Source organism: Acomys minous (assembly GCF_964271855.1).
Source record: "Acomys minous genome assembly, chromosome: 11".
Classification (NCBI taxonomy): domain Eukaryota; kingdom Metazoa; phylum Chordata; class Mammalia; order Rodentia; family Muridae; genus Acomys; species Acomys minous.
The window spans coordinates 110,926,813-110,947,569 of NC_140492.1; the positions used below are offsets into that span (position 1 = coordinate 110,926,813).

General features: G+C 40.0%; 1 protein-coding gene across 1 annotated transcript in view; it reads right to left on the bottom strand.

Moving 5' to 3' along the window:
* Positions 1-20,757, bottom strand: part of MTREX (Mtr4 exosome RNA helicase) — a 70,182-nt gene that overhangs the window by 25,853 nt on the left and 23,572 nt on the right. The window contains exons 11-19 of the mRNA XM_084801025.1: positions 20,258-20,389; positions 18,689-18,768; positions 16,503-16,613; positions 14,841-14,942; positions 9,984-10,109; positions 6,899-7,049; positions 3,560-3,732; positions 2,996-3,064; positions 650-778 (exon numbers count right to left, since the gene is read on the bottom strand). Of these exons, the coding sequence (XP_084657151.1) occupies positions 650-778; positions 2,996-3,064; positions 3,560-3,732; positions 6,899-7,049; positions 9,984-10,109; positions 14,841-14,942; positions 16,503-16,613; positions 18,689-18,768; positions 20,258-20,389 (1,073 nt within the window). The remainder of the gene's footprint in view (positions 1-649; positions 779-2,995; positions 3,065-3,559; positions 3,733-6,898; positions 7,050-9,983; positions 10,110-14,840; positions 14,943-16,502; positions 16,614-18,688; positions 18,769-20,257; positions 20,390-20,757) is intronic.

The following is a 20,757-nucleotide window of genomic DNA, read 5'->3' on the forward strand; positions in this document are numbered from 1 at the left end:
TAAAAATGGAAGCCATTCAAATAGTTTAAGGAATGTATGCAGCTCAGTGGTAGAACATGTGCCTAGCATGCACTGTGCAGACCTTAAGAGCAAGCCTCAGTGCTAGAAGAAAAAACACTGAAACACACACACACACACACACACACACACACACACAATGAGTGTTTCATATGGGAAGTCAAATCTTCTTTATCTCAATTGCTCTTTTGTATCTTTTTCTTATTAGTTTTCAAATGTTTTACATTTAATTGAAAGCATATCTAAATTACATAACTTGAAGAAAGCTTATTATAATATATTTTCACATCTCAAAACTCCAATCACTATTTCCATGGGAATAAAATAAGTAGCAAGGATAAATCAAAACTGCAAAATCAGGAGGATCTCTGAGTTCAAGACCAGCCTGGTCTACAAAGTGAGAGTCCAAGACAGCCAGGGCTACATAGAGAAAACTTGTCTCGAGTCAACAAAAACAAACAACAAAATTGCAAAATCAGCTCTTACAATCACTCTATGACACTTGAATGATTTTGTGGTGGTAAAATACCTTGAACCTTCTAATTTAGAAAGCACAGCTGTATTTTCATTATGAGCACGTTAAAGTGACAGTAATTAAAAGCGATCTGAGGATGAAAAGTGAAGCACAAACCTGCATCTCTCCTTTCTCATCAGGCTTTGCTGGCTTTGCGGCCTCTGTAGCTGAGTTTTTCAGGCTCTCCTTGCTACAGCGCAGGAGCACCTCCACCACATACAAGGGATCCAGTTCCCCAGAATTCGGCTAAAAGGGCAGGTTAAAGCAAAGTACATTAACACAGCTGCACGTGGAGAAATTTTAATCCAGCAACATGGCTGTGGCTGCTCTGGCGAGGACATCCAAAGACCTAGGCCTGTGTGATCCAGCTGGAATGCAGACACGCCCTAGATTACAGCAAGATTGGCTGGAGGAAGACACACTCTTTGTACACACCTTTAATCCCCAACAATGAAAGCAAGGCTAGTTAACAGAGGGAAGCAGCCAGATATGAACGTGACTTCTAATTTGAAGGGCAAAGTGACAAATCAGAGATTTGACAGAATGAATCCGGTAAGATGCACCCAACTCTCACAAGAACAGCACAGAGAAGAGAGGTGACTTAAGAGCAACAGAGAGAGAGAAGAGAGGTTTTTGTTTTGTTTTATTTTTTTACTAAGAGCTTTTTTACCAGGACAGTTTTACAGAGACAGGTCACAGAGAGAATAAGCTAGACACAAGTGAAGACAGAATGAGCCAGAGAATGAGAAGGTGCCAGATTAAAAACATACTGCCAGAATTAGTTTGAGGCCAGGCAGGCAATTCAGTCGGAAGCCAAGAGAAGCCAGTATGAAACAGTCAGCTTGGAGAGCAGTCTGGGCTAGCTAGAATAGCACCAGCCAGCGAGAGGTCAGAGAGAACTAGGAAGGCTTGAGAACGGCTCTCACTTCATCCCCTCATCTGAGGAAATAACATCTCACTGCACATGCAGCTCAGTAAACGTTTACTGCATAAAAGGTTGTCTCTGTATCCTTCAGAGCGGTCTAGTCAGTCAATGGCAAAGCACCGGTGTTTATTAATTCTAACTTAACATCATGACCACGATCACCTGTGACATCCAGTACTGCTTCCAAGTTTCTAATGAGTGGTGTGCAATAAAATTAAACCGAAACTAGAAAAGCAGTAACATCAGCAGTATCATAAAACAAATTTACTTTGACCCATACTAAGCAAAACGCAAAATAGACTAATGCTCAGTATATAAACAGTACCAATGACTTCATATCATTTGAGAATGTATTGTATTTCTCTTACATTCTCTAAAATAAGGCCACGTTAACGTCCTCACATCTAATCTTGACTGTTTGGGTTTTGTGTTAGCCAATTGCTCCTGGGCATGGGTTAGCCCTGGAGTAGGTGATATACTCAGTGACGCTCCACTGGAAAAAACTGTTTTCTCCTTGCCCAGCTGGCATCACATTGAGTGCTGTCCTTCACTGCTTGACCATCCTTCTGCCATCCAAGCAAAGGAGCACAGGATTTTGTATGCGTTATCATTGAAAATATAATAGACTGGAAAATGGGATGAGTTTACTTCAAAAGTAGTCCTACAAATTAATGACTGCTAATAAAGATAATTTACTAAGTAGGGGGGGGTGGTTAATCTTAGTTATGATCCAAAAGAAAGATTATTTACCACAAACCAAAGATCTATTTTTCTACAACAAATAGCTTCAACACTACAAAGTGCATGTATGTCAAGGCCAATTTAATTCCAAAATTTAAATTTTTTTGAAAAAATTTTAACATATACATTTATATTATTACATATGAGTAAAATAAACTACATACAGCAGGAAGAACCATGAGACCCATTAGGAATTATATAAATGTTATATTCACAGTGATTTGGCCATTTATATTTGGCAAACTTGAAGTAAACATCTTTCCTATCTTGTTGAGTCTAAATTCAAAGTTTAAATCTTAATAACCCTATACTTAGCTGGGACAGAGAAGTTAACCAATCATTTTAAAGATTAAAAAACAGGTGTGGAGACACAGAATATCTTAGCTTGAGATTACTAACCTAACAAGCAGTGTCTACTGCAACTAAAAAATAATAATGATGGTGATAATGATGATAGTAGGTACACGCTGACTTAATTTCAAGAACAGCCACTCTTCTAATAAATTAACAAGATTATTTCACACAGTAATCATTCCAAATTACTGATATAAATAACAGCCAAAATTAGCTTTATTCATTGCTCCACTGTAAGAGAACTTTAATAAATGATTAGCTCCTTTAATTTTCTACATATTTCTAACATATTCCTAAATCCAAACATCAGAAGCTGATTTTTTCCAACACTCAAAGAAAAAGAAACAAAACATTCGATGTACTTGAAGAGGATAAACGTAAGCTCATGTAAATAGACTATGTTGTAAGAAAATGCCAGTGTCTCTTCAAGGGCGGCAGCTTACCTTAACATTTGACTTTTTTGAGAAATTCACTACTACACCCCAGCCAAAATCGTCTCCTTCATTTTTCACCTGAAAATAAAACAAGCAAACAAAAATAGTGTTTATATCCAAAGTGTAACTGTAGCCTTCTAGATTGCGTCACAGGCTAATAAGACTTAACTTTTCCTGATTCATCTAAAAGAGCACAAGGTATTAATTTTACAGTAAGACAAAAAGCACTCAGCACTGGACCTCACTGCCCCGCAACTGCCACAACAACAGTCTCTCCTCTGGCAAACAAATGCCAAACAGACACTATTTGTTTTGAGAATATAAAATATTTTATATCTAACGGTTTAAAACTTAAAAATGGCTCGTTTTTAGACAGCATCTTCTAATTAGAAACTGAAAAGTGCTGACGACAAAGCCTTCACGTAAGCCCTGAATCAGCAGTGTGAGGCGTGGAATGGTGATCTTCACCTCCTCCTACAGCAGGAAGCATCTTACCACTGTAAACAAGCCTCTAATCAAGTTATTTTAGGATATCGCAATATAGAAATATTGTATACAGAAACTATGGCATACCTTCACCAAACGACCTGGCTGTAGAAACGGTAAGCAGTATTTTGGCTTATGAATATATTCTTCAATCTCTTTCCCCAGCTTGGCAAGTTGCTGTCTAATCTTGTAATAGATGACCACGTTTTCTTCATTGGGAATTACTATCTTATTATACTGCTCTTCTGAGTTCTTTACCTCTATAAATAAAGCACAGGTCACAATGCTATCACCAAACAACTATATACCTCACATAAACGCACCCGAGACTATTTTCTACTACAAGTCTACAGAACAAAGCCAGTTACTGAGATGACGTGATGTGAAGGAATGTGTCTCACCTCCCTTCATCTAGGGTCACTTTCTGTCCTCCTACAGCCATCATCCTCTGTGCTGACCCCCTGCTGATGGTTTTCTTTCCTGCTCTGACCTCTGTCTAGTGCTAAACTCCCTTCCCCCAGCATTCCATTATGCTTTCAACCCGTGCTAACTATTCTTGCTATGGCAAAATACACATCACAGAAAATCTGTCACCACTATACAGCGCTGCAACTCTGTGTAAACATATACATTTATGGTTGATAAGTGTGTGCCCCACTTTTACTCTTTAGCTATTTGGCCATGGTGCTATTACAAATATTGATGAAAAGCCTTTCTTTGAATATGTTTTAACACAGCCATGAGTGGAGATGTTGGGCCATGTGGTAATTCTCCATTAAACCTAAGAACTTTTAAACAATTTTCTACAGTAACATACCATTTTGTTGTTTACTTTTGTAAAGAAAAAAAAAATTACTGATCCAGTGAGTATGTGAAGTGTTTCTGAATTGTATTTCTTAGCAATGATACTCAGCGTCTTACTGGTATACTTTTGACCTTTTGTGTATGTTTATCATTAACTTATTTGCTTGTTTTGAAGAACCTGGGGATGACCCCAGGGCCTTGCATGTGCTAGAACATCACTCCTGCATTAAGCTGCATCCTTCTACCTTCTCTATAGTTTGAAGAACAAGTTTTTACTTTTGTTAAAATCTAATTTATTCATGTTTGCATTTGTTTGTATTTTTGGTATTATACTAAGAAATCATTGGCAAATTCAAACTTAAAGAGACCTGTGCCTATGCTGTCTGAGTTTTCTATTTTCGGCTTTTATAACTTTTGAGTTCATTTTTGTTCATAATGTGAAGGTCTCAACTTCACTCTTCAGTTACTTTGTTCAAAGCCCATACACAATAGGTGTATGAGTTTCCTGTGGACTCTTCTTTCCTTTCTTTTTTGGTATCTCAAGACAGGGTTTGTTTCACTGGGTAGCCCTGGCTGTCCTGGAGCTCACTCTGTGGAGCAGGTTGGCCTCAGACTCCTGCTTCTGCCGCCTGAGTGCTGGAACTAAAGACCTGCACCACCACTGCCCAGCTTTCTTTCCCTTTGGATTTATATTGAATTCCTTCTATTTAACTTGTATGCTTCATATTTTTACCAATTAAAGAAAAAAACCCCACAAATAAAATTTAAAAATGAGCCAAAAACAAAAAACAAAAAAAAAAACACAACCCACAAATCTTTCATAGAGACTAATTGAAACAGCATATGACAGTAAAACACAGTAACCAGAAAGGGTGCTGCAACTGTATGATTCATTTTATTATCTTCAGCCTCTGCACAGACTATTCCCCATGACAGCTGGTCTTCTGTATTCCTGGTCACTTTTAAGTGAGCCACTTCACTTCAGTACTTACAGAAACGGAATTTAATTCACCAACAAATAGAATGCTGTCTGTAATAGCACACATTAATAGACGTAAATTATCAGAAAAAACCCAAGAGTTTATAGAAGGGGGTGGAGAGATGGTCCAGGGGCTCAGTGCTTGTTGTGTGAGCATGAGGATCTCAGTGTAAACATCTGGTTCCCATGGCAGGCACTTCTGTAAGCCTGGGTTCACAGGTGGAGGCAGATGGGGTTTGTTGATGGGCCATGTTAGCCTAAACAGACAGCCTAGCAGATGAAGGTGTGTGCCATGTATTCTCATGCACCCAACTTCAAGTCCCTGCATGATGGATCCCGTGGTGGGTGTGGAAACTGACTCCTGCAACTTGTTCTCTGACCTCCAGATGTATGACAAGACACGGGTAGCCTACCAGCAAAATAAAGTAATGAGGAGGAAGGGAGGGAGGGAGGGAGGGAGGGAGGAAGGACAGTGGAGGGCTAAAGCGCTAGCTCAGTGAACAAGGACACGTGCTCCACAAGCTTGCTGGCCTGAGTCTGGATCTAGTCTCCACATTAAGAACTAGGCGTGGCCACTCATGCCTGTGACCTAGTGATACGGGAGGGACACAGGAAGATCACAAGAACATGGTGGCTGCCAGGATGTTCCAGGGTCAGTGAAAGACCCTGTCTCAAAGGAATAAATCAAAGACTGCTAAGAGGAGGATACCTGATGTCACATCTCTACCCTCCACATACACACGTATGTACAAACACATGCAGCACCAGAAAACAAGAAAGAACACAGAGTAAGACGCTCACTGCCAAACTCCAGCCTCTATATATACATACCTACATACCTACATACATACAGCTGTGGTTGTACAGCTGTCTCTGAATATTAAGAATTAGATTATTTGGATACTGTTCAATTCAAACCTAATTAAAGCACTGTGTTTTCTTAATGATCCGCAAGGCCATAGCATTCTTTTTGTGTGTGTGCCTACCGTGTGGGGCTGGGGGTCATGCAAATGTGTGCATGCATTTCAAAGTCAGAGGTCGATGTGTCTTCTTCTATCACTCTCCACTTTATTTTTTAAGACATGGATTTTTAGTGAGTATTGCTCACCAATTAGATAGACTGGCTGGGAGATGTACATTAGAGACCCACCTGCCTCTTATTCCATCAGTACTAGAGTTACAGTCACAGAGCCTAGTAACGTGACACCACACTTAGTTCAAAACATGCATGCTAGGATCCGAACCCCAGTCCCCATGCATGTGCAGCAAGGGCTTTCCTGGCTGAGCCACCCCCTAGCTTTTTACAGCCCTCTTCTTGAAAGACATCAAGACGAATAGTCATTTCACACATCAAGTTTTATATTGAGCTTTTTGTTGCATGATTATTCAAGGACATGGATTTTGAATGAAATGTATTTTTAAAAATTATACATTACACTGTGGTTGATCCAACTAGAAAAAAGTACTGTCAGAATTGTCTACATTTATTTTAAATGTTCTGTTCTATAAAGACCAGACTACAGTTCTAATTTTTTGAACTTAATTTCCTTAATTGTCAAGATTTGCTTTATTAGAAAAATAAAAAAATAAAAAACTAATCAAAACAACCAATAAGGCATTCACTTTGTGGCGTTTTTACTTACTCTCCACTACTCCTGGGATTGCTCTGTAGTGCTGAAACTGGTAGAAGGATTTCTCCAGCATGTACTCGGGATTGATTTCTTCTACTCGCAGTAAGTTCAGAACCATGTTATAGGTCAGATGGAAAGCACTATTCAGAGGATCAGCTGAGCCCTAAAATAAATTTACACAAGACTGTTAATATGCTCAATAATTTACCTATACTAATAAATACAGGAATAAACACTCTCTTTTCTTTGGTATACCAAAACAAAGCGATAAATTCATTAATGTCTTTAAAAGTTAAGGATGACTTAAATTAGTAGGGAAGGCCAGGCAGTGGAGGCACACACGTTTAATGCCAGCACTCAGGAGTCAGAGGCAGAAAGATCTGAGTTCCAGGACAGCCAGGCCTACGAAGACAAACCCTGAGTCAACAAACAAAACAAAACAAACAGTAGAGACACAGTGGTTCAAAGACTGCAAGACAAGCTTAGCTCTCTCTCCTTCCAAGCACAAGGCCGACTGCCTTTTCTGTCTCCCAATGGTTGGGATCAATTGTGACAGAAAATGACATTTCTGACCACACGTTTCATTGCTGTCATGAGCATGGAGCAGAGACAAACTTACGTTCCTAAGGCTGGGGATAGTGACTGAAGCAAGACCTAGCCTGTGCTGACCAAATACACTAATATTTCACAGCGAAATCTGGATAAAAACAATACCTTGGAAATTTGTGGCATAAAGCTGCTAATATATCTCCCAAATTATAGGCCTGCCTTTCTTTATGCTCCGGTAATTCCTTTTCACCTCCAAAATGTGGCTGTTACCAAGAAGAGATAGGCTAATGCTAGACAGTGAAAAATATTTTGTCATTAAACACAATAAAGTGTGTTGTAGTTCTGTTGTTTCGCTTTGCTTTTACTGTAGAAAACTATTAGCTTGCTCCAATCTGGTTTTCATCCAGATTACTGCCCTGGCCTCTAAGCTCACACCTTGTAGCAGTGGCTTCAAAACTACTTCTGAAGAGTGAAAGTGGCTGTACAGAAGAATGATTAAATTTATTGATTCTTCCCTCGGCTCATTAGCCCCTTCCACCCTCGGCGTGCCCTTCCCTTGCTCAGTAAGCTGTCTCTATTTCTAGTCCATGGTAACGTAAGAGGCCTGACTTTTCTCCATCTTCTCTTGGGTGGGTGCCGGGATTTTCACAAAACATGAAGAGTTTATGTTAAATTCTCCTAATAGCTGCAGGTTTTTAAAAAGATGAAACCCTTAGAAGACGCATGCTGAAAAACACTGTTCCTATTTCCGCCTCACAGCTCTAAGCGGCATAATAAATTGAATAAATGCGGACAGAACACTTAGGGCCGACTAATGGGACTTCAGGATCTTAAATGCATGCAGACAAATTTTTTGATAAACAGTAGAAATTTTTTCCAAGTTTTAGAAAAGGTGTTCCTAAGAGTCAAAATAAAATAAAGAAAGAAAGAGAAAGAAAGAAAGAAAGAAAGAAAGAAAGAAAGAAAGAAAAGAAACAGGACAACAGCTCTCTGCACTAGGAAGCAAACAGCTGTGATGTCTCTAAACTCTGGTGAAGCTAGAAGCCCAGGTTCACGGACGGACCGTGACTGGCACAGCCTGAGCGGCGTGGAGCTTCTGCAGACAGAGCCTCTTGCTACTCTCCCTATAAAGTCTGGGCTGAAACACTGAACAAGGCTTACCCCACACATGTGAATTCCCAATGCCTCGACACTAAAATGGCATTCTGAGTCTGCATGAACCCAAGGCTCTAATAACTTCCCCTATCATACTAATAAATACTAACCAATCTTTTTCTCTTAATTTGGATGATAAAAAATACAGTGATACCATTTAAATGAAATTTACCCCTTGCATTCCCTATTTCTAACTAACTTGCCAGGTAACATGGCAAGGAGAGTGACACATAAAATCCAAGTTGGAAGTTATTCCTTTTTTGTTTGTTTGTTTGTTTTGGTTTTTTTGAGGCCAGGTTGGCCTGCCTCCCTGAGTGCTGGCATTACAGGCATGTATCATCACACCCGGCTCTTATACTATAGGTGATTTCCTCAGTGTACCTTAGATTAATATTTTTGCTCATGAGTGTTATCATTCCTGTTCAATGGTGCACCACACCAAGTATGGCCTACTACAGTTACCAACCTAAATATTCCTGCATATAATTCCATTATTATTCATGACGTTGTTTGGCAATAAGATATAAGTGAATTCCCTACATACAGATACTAAAATCAATCATGCACTTTATACTAAGGTTTGTATTTTCTCATGAAATAGATAAAAAGCAACCAAAGCCAACTTCCTTAAGAAGTTCTTTAAAGGCGAGCCATGGTGACACATAACTGTACTCCAAAGATGGAGACAAGAAGACCAGACGGAGTTCAAAGGCAGCCTAAAAGCTAGTAAGTTTGAAGGTGACCTAGACTTTAGGAGACTGTGCCTAAAACAAACAAACCAAACAAACAGAAATCCCGGACTATTCAAAACACAGCACAATAAATGCCAGCCAAATGGCTCAGCAGGTACACATGCAGGCTGTTCTCTGACCTCCGCAAGTGAGCTGTGGCACATTCCCATCCCTCACATAAGATAAATGGTGAGAAAAAAAGGAAAAGGAAAAAGGAAAAAGGAAATTAAGACATAGGGCTTATGATTAGGATGTCTTTATAATTAAACAGGGTGACCAAAAGTAATTACTGAACTCATGTTTTGGGCTGTTCGCCCTTACAAAGGTAAAGACCCCTGACAACACTACTTCCATTCTCTTGGTGAGAGAGAGTTGCCCAGCAGAGGAGGCAGGCACAGAGTACCCTAAATCTGAAGGCTCTGTCTGTCTTTCTGTCCAGCTGTTCCCACTGCATAACTGCTGACTGCTCTTTGCCTATTAGGTAAACAATATAAGTGATCTGCCTCTCCTGCCCTCCTAAGTCAGTTCTAGACCATCAACTCATCCTGAAAGGCACAGGAGCCAACAAAACTAACATAAAGCAGTCACTAAAGTATATCCCTAGAAGTCGTGATTTAAACAATCACACAGACAGGCAGACAAAGAAAACCCTCAGTCCTCACCTTCAGTAGTTGTTTTCCGATTGTCGGGCTCATCTTCTCATCCACCATAAGAATCACAATTCCTCTGTCATCCATCCCTCTCCTCCCGGCACGACCAGACATCTGGATGTACTCACCAGAGGAAATCTGCATATGACATTTTCAAGTTTAGGAGAAAATCTGGGTTTAAAAAAATATATCTTGATATTTTCTCTTATGGTAGAATTTACAAACAATTCACATATTTCAAAAACCATTTAAAAAATGAACTTTTGGGAAAGACACAAAAATGAAAAGTATGTGATAATCTCATGAAACTTAAATTTTAGTTCTAAAATGTCTTAACTCTGCATTAAACCAACTGTCAATTTTTGATAACCAGCTACCAGGAAACACCAGCTAAATTCACTGGCATAAAAAAAAAAATACCTTTCAGCTGGATGTTTTGAAAAAAAACAAAAACTTAAGAAAGCTAACTACAAAGGAAACCCAACAACTGTAACTTCTTACATGACCACAGTAGGTTCTTATTCTTCAAAATTAAATTAATATTCTTACATGACCACAGTAGGTTCTTATTCTTCAAAATTAAATTAATATGAAATTGGCCCTTGTAGGGGAAAGCACAATTCTTGGTAGGTGTCTCTAGGGTCTAGGAGATCCATGTGTCAGTAAGAGCAGTCTAGAGGGGAAAGGTCAGGCTTTTTGGCCTTACAAAAGTAAAGAAACTCACAAGCCAAAATACTAGCATCCTGTACCCGTGTTTGTCCAACAGAGGCAAGTAGCATCTTAGACGCAGCAGCACTGAACCCCATGATCAACCTGCCACGATCTCTACACGTGCCTGTGTACTTTTCTCCTATAGAGAAAGTCAAGATTTTGCTGGCTTTTCTTTGCTAAACTTTTGATTGAGGAAGAGCTGAGAACCACTGTTATAAGAAGACACACTCCCGACAGCATAGAAACAAGGAAGATACCAGGAAAAACAATGAAACAGACTGTCAAGAAGAGGAGGAAGTTTCAGAAAGCCGCCCAATAAAATCTGAGCAGAATCTAAAGGCACCACTGCATTGTAGTATAATCAGTCTTCAAATTTTATAATCATGATATTGAATGGCATAGATCACTTTAATTTATCTACTTGATCTAGTATCCATGACACAAAATTAGTTTTCCTATGCACACAACTATCTATTGGCTCAGAGAGGTGCTGCAGTGCAACCAAGCTCCTAAGCTCAAGGGCTTCAGTCTCTGGTTTTTGCACACACATGATTTTGGTAGTTCCCTCGGGAAAACGGGTCTTCAGGGATGGGGAGGGAGTCTAGGGAGGAGACCAAATCACTTTAATGTACAGGATTTCAGCTCTTTTAAAGCAGCACTGAGGATCATATCAACACACATTGTTGAATGAAGGCTTTTTAAAAAAAAGATTTATTTTTATTTTATGTACATTGGTGTTTTGTCTGTATGTGTGTCTGTGTGAGGGTGTCAGATTCTCTGGAACGGGAGTTACGAAAACAGTTGTGAGATGCAATGTAGGTGCTGGGAATTGAACCAGGGTCCTATCGAAGAGCAGCCAGTGAGTGCTCTTAGGCACCGAGCCATCTCTCCAGTCGCCACTGAATGACGTTGTAAAGCAGTGGTTCTCAACCTTCCTAATGCTGCAGCCCTTTAATACAGTTATAACCTGCAACCATAAAATTATTTTGTTGCTACTTCAAAATTGTATTTTTACTATTGTTATGATTTTTAATATAAATATCTTTGTTTTTTGATAGTCTTACGATACGCTGTGAAAGGATCACTCACCACCCCTAGTTGGTGTTTTAAAAGCATGTCCTTGGAAAATTGCCACTATTCCTTCAAGGATTTCATAAATCTGTAGTTATGGGTGACAGTACTTAGAAATGATAGGGGAGAAATCAATCTGGTTTGGGGTTCAAGTAGTAGGTAGGAGATGGCATGTCTATGTATATGCATACATGTGTTATTGTGAGACATATAGGGGCTCAACACTACTGTAAACTCCTGGAAGAATTGCTAATTTATTTTATAATTACTACTGGCATATAAGTGTTTTAAAAATAAAGGTAATTAACTAATGGAAAAAAAAATAATGCTTACCCTTAAATCCATCATTATTACTTTTTAGGATTTTGATAATTATTATAGGAAACTTCTTTAAGCTGAAAAAAATAAATCACTAATTTTGAGAGAAAAGTTTAGGTAAAGAGCTATCCATTTTTTTTCAATGACAAATAGTGACCTTCGGCTTGGACTGCACAGTCAACTGTACATTCTGCTTCTAGTGCTGCCTTCACACCACCAACGCTCCCTCACCTGCCTGCAGATACTCCTCTACCACTGCTGCCGCCTTCACACCACCAACGCTCCCTCACCTGCCTGCAGATACTCCTCCACCACTGCTGCCGCCTTCACACCACCAACGCTCCCTCACCTGCCTGCAGATACTCCTCTACCACTGCTGCCGCCTTCACACCACCAATGCTCCCTCACCTGCCTGCAGATACTCCTCTACCACTGCTGCCGCCTTCACACCACCAATGCTCCCTCACCTGCCTGCAGATACTTCTCTACCACTGCTGCCGCCTTCACACCACCAACGCTCCCTCACCTGCCTGCAGATACTCCTCTACCACTGCTGCCGCCTTCACACCACCAACGCTCCCTCACCTGCCTGCAGATACTCCTCTACCACTGCTGCCGCCTTCACACCACCAACGCTCCCCTCACCTGCCTGCAGATACTCCTCCACCACTGCTGCCGCCTTCACACCACCAACGCTCCCCTCACCTGCCTGCAGATACTCCTCCACCACTGCTGCCGCCTTCATACCACCAACGCTCCCTCACCTGCCTGCAGATACTCCTCTACCACTGCTGCCGCCTTCACACCACCAATGCTCCCTCACCTGCCTGCAGATACTCCTCTACCACTGCTGCCGCCTTCACACCACCAATGCTCCCTCACCTGCCTGCAGATACTCCTCTACCACTGCTGCCGCCTTCACACCACCAATGCTCCCTCACCTGCCTGCAGATACTCCTCTACCACTGCTGCCGCCTTCACACCACCAATGCTCCCTCACCTGCCTGCAGATACTCCTCTACCACTGCTGCCGCCTTCACACCACCAATGCTCCCTCACCTGCCTGCAGATACTCCTCTACCACTGCTGCCGCCTTCACACCACCAATGCTCCCTCACCTGCCTGCAGATACTCCTCTACCACTGCTGCCGCCTTCACACCACCAATGCTCCCTCACCTGCCTGCAGATACTCCTCCACCACTGCTGCCGCCTTCACACCACCAACGCTCCCTCACCTGCCTGCAGATACTCCTCCACCAGTGTTGCCGCCTTCACACCACCAATGCTCCCTCACCTGCCTGCAGATATTCCTCCACCACTGCTGCTGCCTTCACACCACCAATGCTCCCTCACCTGCCTGCAGATACTCCTCCACCACTGCTGCCGCCTTCACACCACCAATGCTTCCTCACCTGCCTGCAGATACTCCTCCACCACTGCTGCTGCCTTCACACCACCAATGCTCCCTCACCTGCCTGCAGATACTCCTCCACCATTTACTTTAAGGGCTATCTTCTCATAAGATTTTAAGACTTCTCTACTGACTTGTTTTTTAAAATGGAAAAAGAAAAGTTTTATTTACTTGTTTAGGCATTTCACCTGGTTGTATGCCTGTATATCATATCTATAAAACGCAGTGTCACAGAAGTTAGGAAATGGTGACAGAGTTTTGGAACTGGAGTCACAGATGCTAGCCCACTGGGGTGCTGAGGATGGAGCTATGTCCTTTACAAGAGCAGGCAGTGCTCTTAATGCTGAGCCATGTCTCCAGCCCACTCCAGTGGTTGTAGCTTTCCTACAGTATTTCTTAGAACAGAAAGACATCAGGCTAGAATTACTTTGAGGTAGGGTCTCCCTGTATAACCCTGTATGGCCTCAAGCTCACATATACAGACTGGGATAGTCTGACATTCCAAGTGCTGAGACTATAGGCATGAGCCGCCACACATAGCCCCAGGTTTGTTTTCTACCTATTAACATTTTATATCGGTATCTTAAGCTTGGTAACCACTTGATGAAATATGGTACTTGCCTTGGGATTAGATTTATTTTAGTCCAATTCAATGCAACTTTCCTTCCTTCTTGGAAAAGGACAATGTGTAAACTGCTATGGTCCTCTCTTTCAAAGGGTGCAGGGCTAAGTAGTGGTTGGACTACAGCCACTTCAGTAGGGCTGCTTTAGACAGTGCCGTAAGCCGCGGAGCCTGTCACTAAAACCTGTCCTCTAAAGGAAAACGGAGGGGTTTGGGTGCAAAGGATCTGAGGCCTAATCTTGATGGAACTTCTTTCTTAACATGTTTGGAGTGAGAAGTATTTCACATTTTAAGATATTCCCACAGACCCAAAAATCTAAAAATGGTATGTTTCAAAGTCCAAGACTTTTTAGACATTATATCAATGTTCAAGTTTTAGGTTTTAAAGTAGTTTAGATTTTCAGACTGGGAGAACACCACTTACATTTGAAGCTCTTAAACATTTGGAACTAAAATTTCAATGATGTGAGCCAAAGTCTTATCATAACTAATGAAGATTAGTTATTATTTTAAAATATAATTAGCCGAGAGTGGTGGCACACACCTTTAATCTCAGCACTTGGGAGGTACAGGCAGGCAGATCTCTGTGAGTCTGAGGCCAGCCTGGTCTACAAAGAGAGTTCCAGGACACCCAGGGCTATTACACAGAGAAACCCTGTCTTGAAAAGAAAAACCAAAATGAAACAAAGCAAAACAACAACAAAAAACCAACCAAACAAAATATAATTTACTTACCCATCTAAAATCCTTCCCATCATATTTACGGGCATTTGTAAATAAAACAGTTCTAGCTGGCATGTTAATCCCCATGGCAAAAGTCTCCGTGGCAAATAAGGCCTAAATAAACAGCAAGTATACTATTAACTAACGACTTTAAGGTAAAAACAATTAATTTTCAAGTCTAAATAAAGCTAGCATTCATTTTTAAACTTAATTTTTTATTGAGGCTCTATCAAGTTAAGTGACAAGATAACTTCTTGATCTATTACAGTATTTCATATACATAACTAGTAAATATTTTTTTCTTTACATTTGTTAAGTCTTTCTTATATCTCAGTGAAAGCAAATGGAGAGAACACAACAGACAGATGAACAAAGATGAGGCAATCAAGCACCTTTCTAAGCGTAGCCAGTTTTCCTGGATTTTTCACTGATAATGAACCAGTTCTGAAAATCACTTCAAAATTATGTTTTAGGGCAGTACAGACTCATTGACTACTGAACTCTAAAACTTTATCAGCAAAAACAGTTGGTACAGACATACAAAGTTATATGCCAATAAAGTATTAAGTATTCATCAATAGAAAGATAAAATACAGAAGAATACTAGTCATTAGAAAGTGAGCCGCACATATATGTCACAAGAACACGGTGATACAACAACCTTCTGTTTGTGAAAAAGTCACCTAATATTTGAATGTTTGCCAGTGAACATTCTGGGAAATAGGGGGCAGGATGAATGTTCACTTTTTATTTTACTTACAACTATTTCACTTGAATTCAACAACCTGCAATTATCACTCATACTTTAATAAAAAATGGTCTAATAATCATTAAACTTAGCGAACTTTACATCTACAGAAGAGCATCAACAAGGACTTCCCAAGGTGTGGGTGTAGATGCGAGCCCTTCACTAAAGCCCTTCTTCATAAGACTGAGGACTCAGGACAAGCCACACATAAGTGATTACGTTCTGAGGGTGTTTCCCATTTCTAATACCCCATATCTAGGTATGAGCATCAGTCGGAGTTTTAAAAATGGAACCAGAATATCCTAAATCACCCCCTTCTTTCGTGTAACAAACAGTTCTTGTTTAAACTAACCCTTTTAATCATGGATGTAGAAAGAAAAACCAGTTACCCAGTCAACTCCAAGCCTAATAAATAAGTAGCACATTCCACAAACCTGTACTACAGCGAGGTAATGTCACTTATAATTTTTCCACTTACCTCCAAAGTTATAAGCCTGATATGGCATTATATGTAAAGTCAAGTTCATGACCTAAAGCATTCCGTGCAGCCTTCCTAAGGCATTCTATACAAACTAACTGCTTAGAAAGCAGACAAATAAATCACAAAACTAGTAAGACATGACGGCTCATACCCATAATCCCAGCATCTAACAGGCAAAGCAGGAGGACTGCTCTTGCAGGGCATCCTGGGCTACAGTAAGACACTGCCTCAGAAAAAGACAACACAGACACAGAAGAGACAGCACAGGACAAGATCCAGCAGTCTGCTGACAGGGACTGGGTGCTAGGCTTGGCCTCCAGCAAGTAACATCAGACAGACAAAGACAACAGCAAAGCCGCCTGTGTGCCATGCTCACTACAACTTTCACACTGCTCATACAACACAATCTTGACACATTAAAAAAAATTACATAACAAGTCAATACCTTTATCAATCCTTCAGAAAAGAGAATTTCTATAGTTTCCTTCAAAATAGGAAGTAAACCTCCATGGTGAATACCAATCCCCCGTTTCAAAAGAGGAAGTACATGCTCAACCTGTAAGTTTGGAATAATGTTTATGTTATAAGGAAAAAAGAATTTAAAATAGCAAACTTGAAAAAAAATGAGTAACCAAAAAAGAAAACATTTGCATTTAAGGACACTTTTTAAAGACCTTCCCAGAGTAAAAGCAAAACCAAGTCATATTCTAACATATTACATTCGAAATACGATCGTAGCCTAACTTTAACTTTAATATGATATCCATGCTTAAACCAACACATTTCGTAGCATCTCAGTTTTAAACATGATGTTATCTCCTACACAAAGCTACGCTGTAACCGCAGATCTGTGTGCATACACTGGCATGTAGGGTTACACCTACAGTCCCAGCAACTCCAGAGGCTGGTGCAAGAGCATTGCTAAACGCAGCAAATTTTATCTCTAAAAAAAAAAAAACCCAAAAAAACAGAAAAACAAAACAACAATAAAAAGCTAATAAACTCAAAAGATATTGGAAGTTCAAACTCTAGCCATAGAACATTAAACTCTAAAATGTACTCCTATAAATAAATAAATAAATCAAAAAACAAAACAAAAACAAAAAACCAACCTTACACTTAAAAAAAAAAAAAAAAAAGAAAAAAGAAAATAACTGAAGAGCACCACCTCATTAATGCTGCCTAACCCCACATTGAAACGGTTTTGAGTTAAATACATGGAACAAGCATTCAATACCCACCTTTCACCTCAAAAAGAAAGTATTTAAAAATTTCTAAGTCAAAACACCATTCAAAACACCAAGAAAGCTGGGCGGTGGTGGCGCACACCTTTAATCCCAGCACTCCGGAGGCAGAGGCAGGCGGATCGCTGTGAGTTCGAAGCTAGCCTGGTCTACAAAGGGAGTCCAGGATAGCCAAAGCTACACAGAGAAACCCTGTCTCAAAAAACCAAAAAAAAAAGGGCTGGAGCGATGGCTCAGAGGTTAAGAGCACTGGCTGTTCTTCTAAAGGTCCTGAGTTCAATTCCCAGCAACTACATGATGGCTCACGACCATCTATAATGAGATCTGGTGCCTTCTCCTGGCATGTAGGCACACACAGAGGCAGAATATTGTATAAATATTTAAAAAAAAAAAAAAAGTTAATTTTGGGGCTGGAGAGATGGCTCAGAGGTTAAGAGCACTGTCTGCTCTTCCAGAGGTCCTGAGTTCAATTCCCAGCAACCACATGGTAGGTCACAACCATCCATAATGTGATCTGATGCCCTCTTCTGGCCTGCAGGTGCACATGCAGGGAGAGCACTGTATACATAATAACAAATACTGTTTTTTTAAAAATGTATTTTATACAAATTTTACACAAATATAAATAATGTATTTAAAAAATAATGTTAAAAAAACAACTCCCCCCCAAAATTAAAACCCTCCCAAAAATAATAATTAAAAAATAAAAAAATAAAAAAACCAAGAAACATGCTCATGTAGTCTTAAGGTGACCTAATCCTTTACGAACCAACACGTTCATTTGTAGAACACAGTATGACCTCCAAATTATGCTTTTGCTTCAATCTAACTTTCATGCATTACCTTAGTCAAACGCTGTAGTAGTGAACTGTGGATGCCCAGTAAGATCATATGGGGATTAAGAAGAGGGGGAAGGGAGGGGGACTGAGATTCTACCAGCTCGGATCAAACTAGAACAATTAAGTCAAATTAAGCCAAAAATCCCTGGAAGTGGAACCCAAGTGTCAGCATATTGTAGGAGCCCAGTTAATTCCAGCAGTGAAAGGAAAAATATGCACTAGATTAAAGCAAAGCAGATGTTCACTTCTTAAAGATAGTTTTCATTAGGTATACTCTCTTGTTCAGTGTTTTTATAAACTGAGAAAGTCAGTGACCTAAACACAGGAGTATAAGAAGTAATTTCTGCATTATGTTAGGTACACTCTTAGAGAAGAACTCCCTCAGGTGGCAACTCTTGCTTGGCACCTTTTCAGTGACTGGCAATGGATATGAAGGTGACGTCTGAGAGCACAGGCCAACCCATAATGCCACAGGGCAATAAAATAAGTAACTATGAGTTTTTATATATGCTACCTGCTAAGACCCATACTAACTGGCAGTAATTCACCTGAGGGAGCTTTTTATCTTCATCAGACAAGCAGTCAATTGCATTACTGAATACTTCTTCAACCATCTTCTTTTCCTCATCTATGAAAAAAATTAAAGGGCACATAAATAATGAGCCAGTTAAACGTCACTCATTAAAAAGAGTAAGAGTTTAAAAAACAAAGAAACAAACCAACAAAAAAGCCCAAACATAATAAAATTTACTATCCTTGAAACACATCTAGTAATCCATGAAAAAGTTAATAAAAATAGTACCAATATCAAGAGGCCGAGGCAGGGGTGCTGCCATGACGACTAGGCCAGCCAGTGCTACAGTAATAACTCCAAAGCGACTTAGGGGCAACATTAAATTGTTCTGACCTACCTGTTACTGCTCTGAGGTAACAGAGGCTTAGTGTGCACTGCACTTACCTGTAGAGTAACAATCCCAAAGCCCAAATTGTTAGTGGTTACATTTCTTTCTTTACTATGTCAACCAAGTAACAGAGTCTCAAAAAATATTTGTTATATTAATCACGTAACCCTGAGTCCTTAAGAATACCCACACCTGGTAATTATAACACTGAAAGTTAAAGCAAAGCAATTTACCTGCCATCTCATGTTTTCTAATGGAAAAGACTTTAAAGTACATAAAGAAAATAGGATATCCTGAGTTCTTTGTTTTGTTTTGAGGCAATGTCTACTATGCTGGCCAAGGTGGCCTCACATTCAGTGCCCTGACTCAGCCTCCCAAGTGTTAGTATTACAGGTGTGCATCCCCACATCTGGATAAAACTAAAATTACTTTTGGATTACTCAAGAGCTACTACTATTTATTATTTGAATTGCATACACAGTAGGCAAAACTTAGTAACTGAGCTGGCAGTCTTGGCAAGGGTTATTACTACCCAGCTGCTTAACTTTAAGAGAGGTATATGTACAGTGAATATATACTTGCTAAATGTTTGAGAAATTCAGCATAGTTGAGGCAAAGAGTGACCCCAGATTGCTGTAAGGATGAAGGACAGTACATCTGATAAATTATTCCAACCAAGAGACCTACTCTTTTTGGGCGAGGGGGGAGGGGGAAGGAAGGGGTTGAGACAGGGTGTCTCTGTGTAGCCTTGGTTGTCCCTGATTCACTCTGTAGACCAGGCTGGCCTCTGCCTCCCAAGTGCTGGAGTAAAGGCGTGGCCACCACACCTGGCTAAGGGACCTGGTCTTAATGAATCAGGCAGACGCAGACTGAGCTTGCAGTGATGAAGTACAGGAGGTGAGGCTGCAGTGGTTCTCAGTCATGCGCTCTGCTTTAGTCCAGAGCCATGCAGTTATATCTGCCAATAAAACCGGAGCGGGCCAAGGATTCCGCTGGAGAGAGACAGTGCTTGCCCAGCATGCACCAGGCCCAAGGAGAGATGGAGGGCGAAGAAACTGAGAGAATTCTAAGTTTTTACGAAGGCGCTAAGTACACACTACTATGACTATGAGCAAACTGCATATGCTAGTAATATATATGTAGTACGTATATTATCAAAAATTCATTTTAAACTAATTTAGACATAACTTAAAACTATGTGGAAATTCTTAATACCTGTGTTAAAATCTAATTTAGTCATTTGAAGAGCATATGCTTCACAATCTTTCTTACTAAAACTGAAGATAATTACAGGTTGAAAATTTCTTTCCATAATCATCTTCACAATCTTGAATACATTTGATGGACCTGCAAAGGGTGAATAAAACACACCACAAATTAATTCAAAATAGACAATAGACTTAAATATAACTGTGACATTTTCTTAATCCTATAATGAAAAATAAGATAAAGATTTTTATGCTCTTAAATAGCCAGAGCATTGTTGGCTCTGATATTAAGAGCAGAAGCAATTATAGCAAGAAATAAAATTAGATTTTACCAATATGAAGAACTCTGCACTTTTAATAGATATAAGCAGTAAGTGTGGGGGGGGGGGCGGGAAACAACCCCAGTCTACTACAATATGGAAAAAACTCAAGTTGTCTACTTGATATTGGTCTATCCAGAATATAAGACCTTTTACAACTCAACAAAGACAATCCAATTCAAAGACA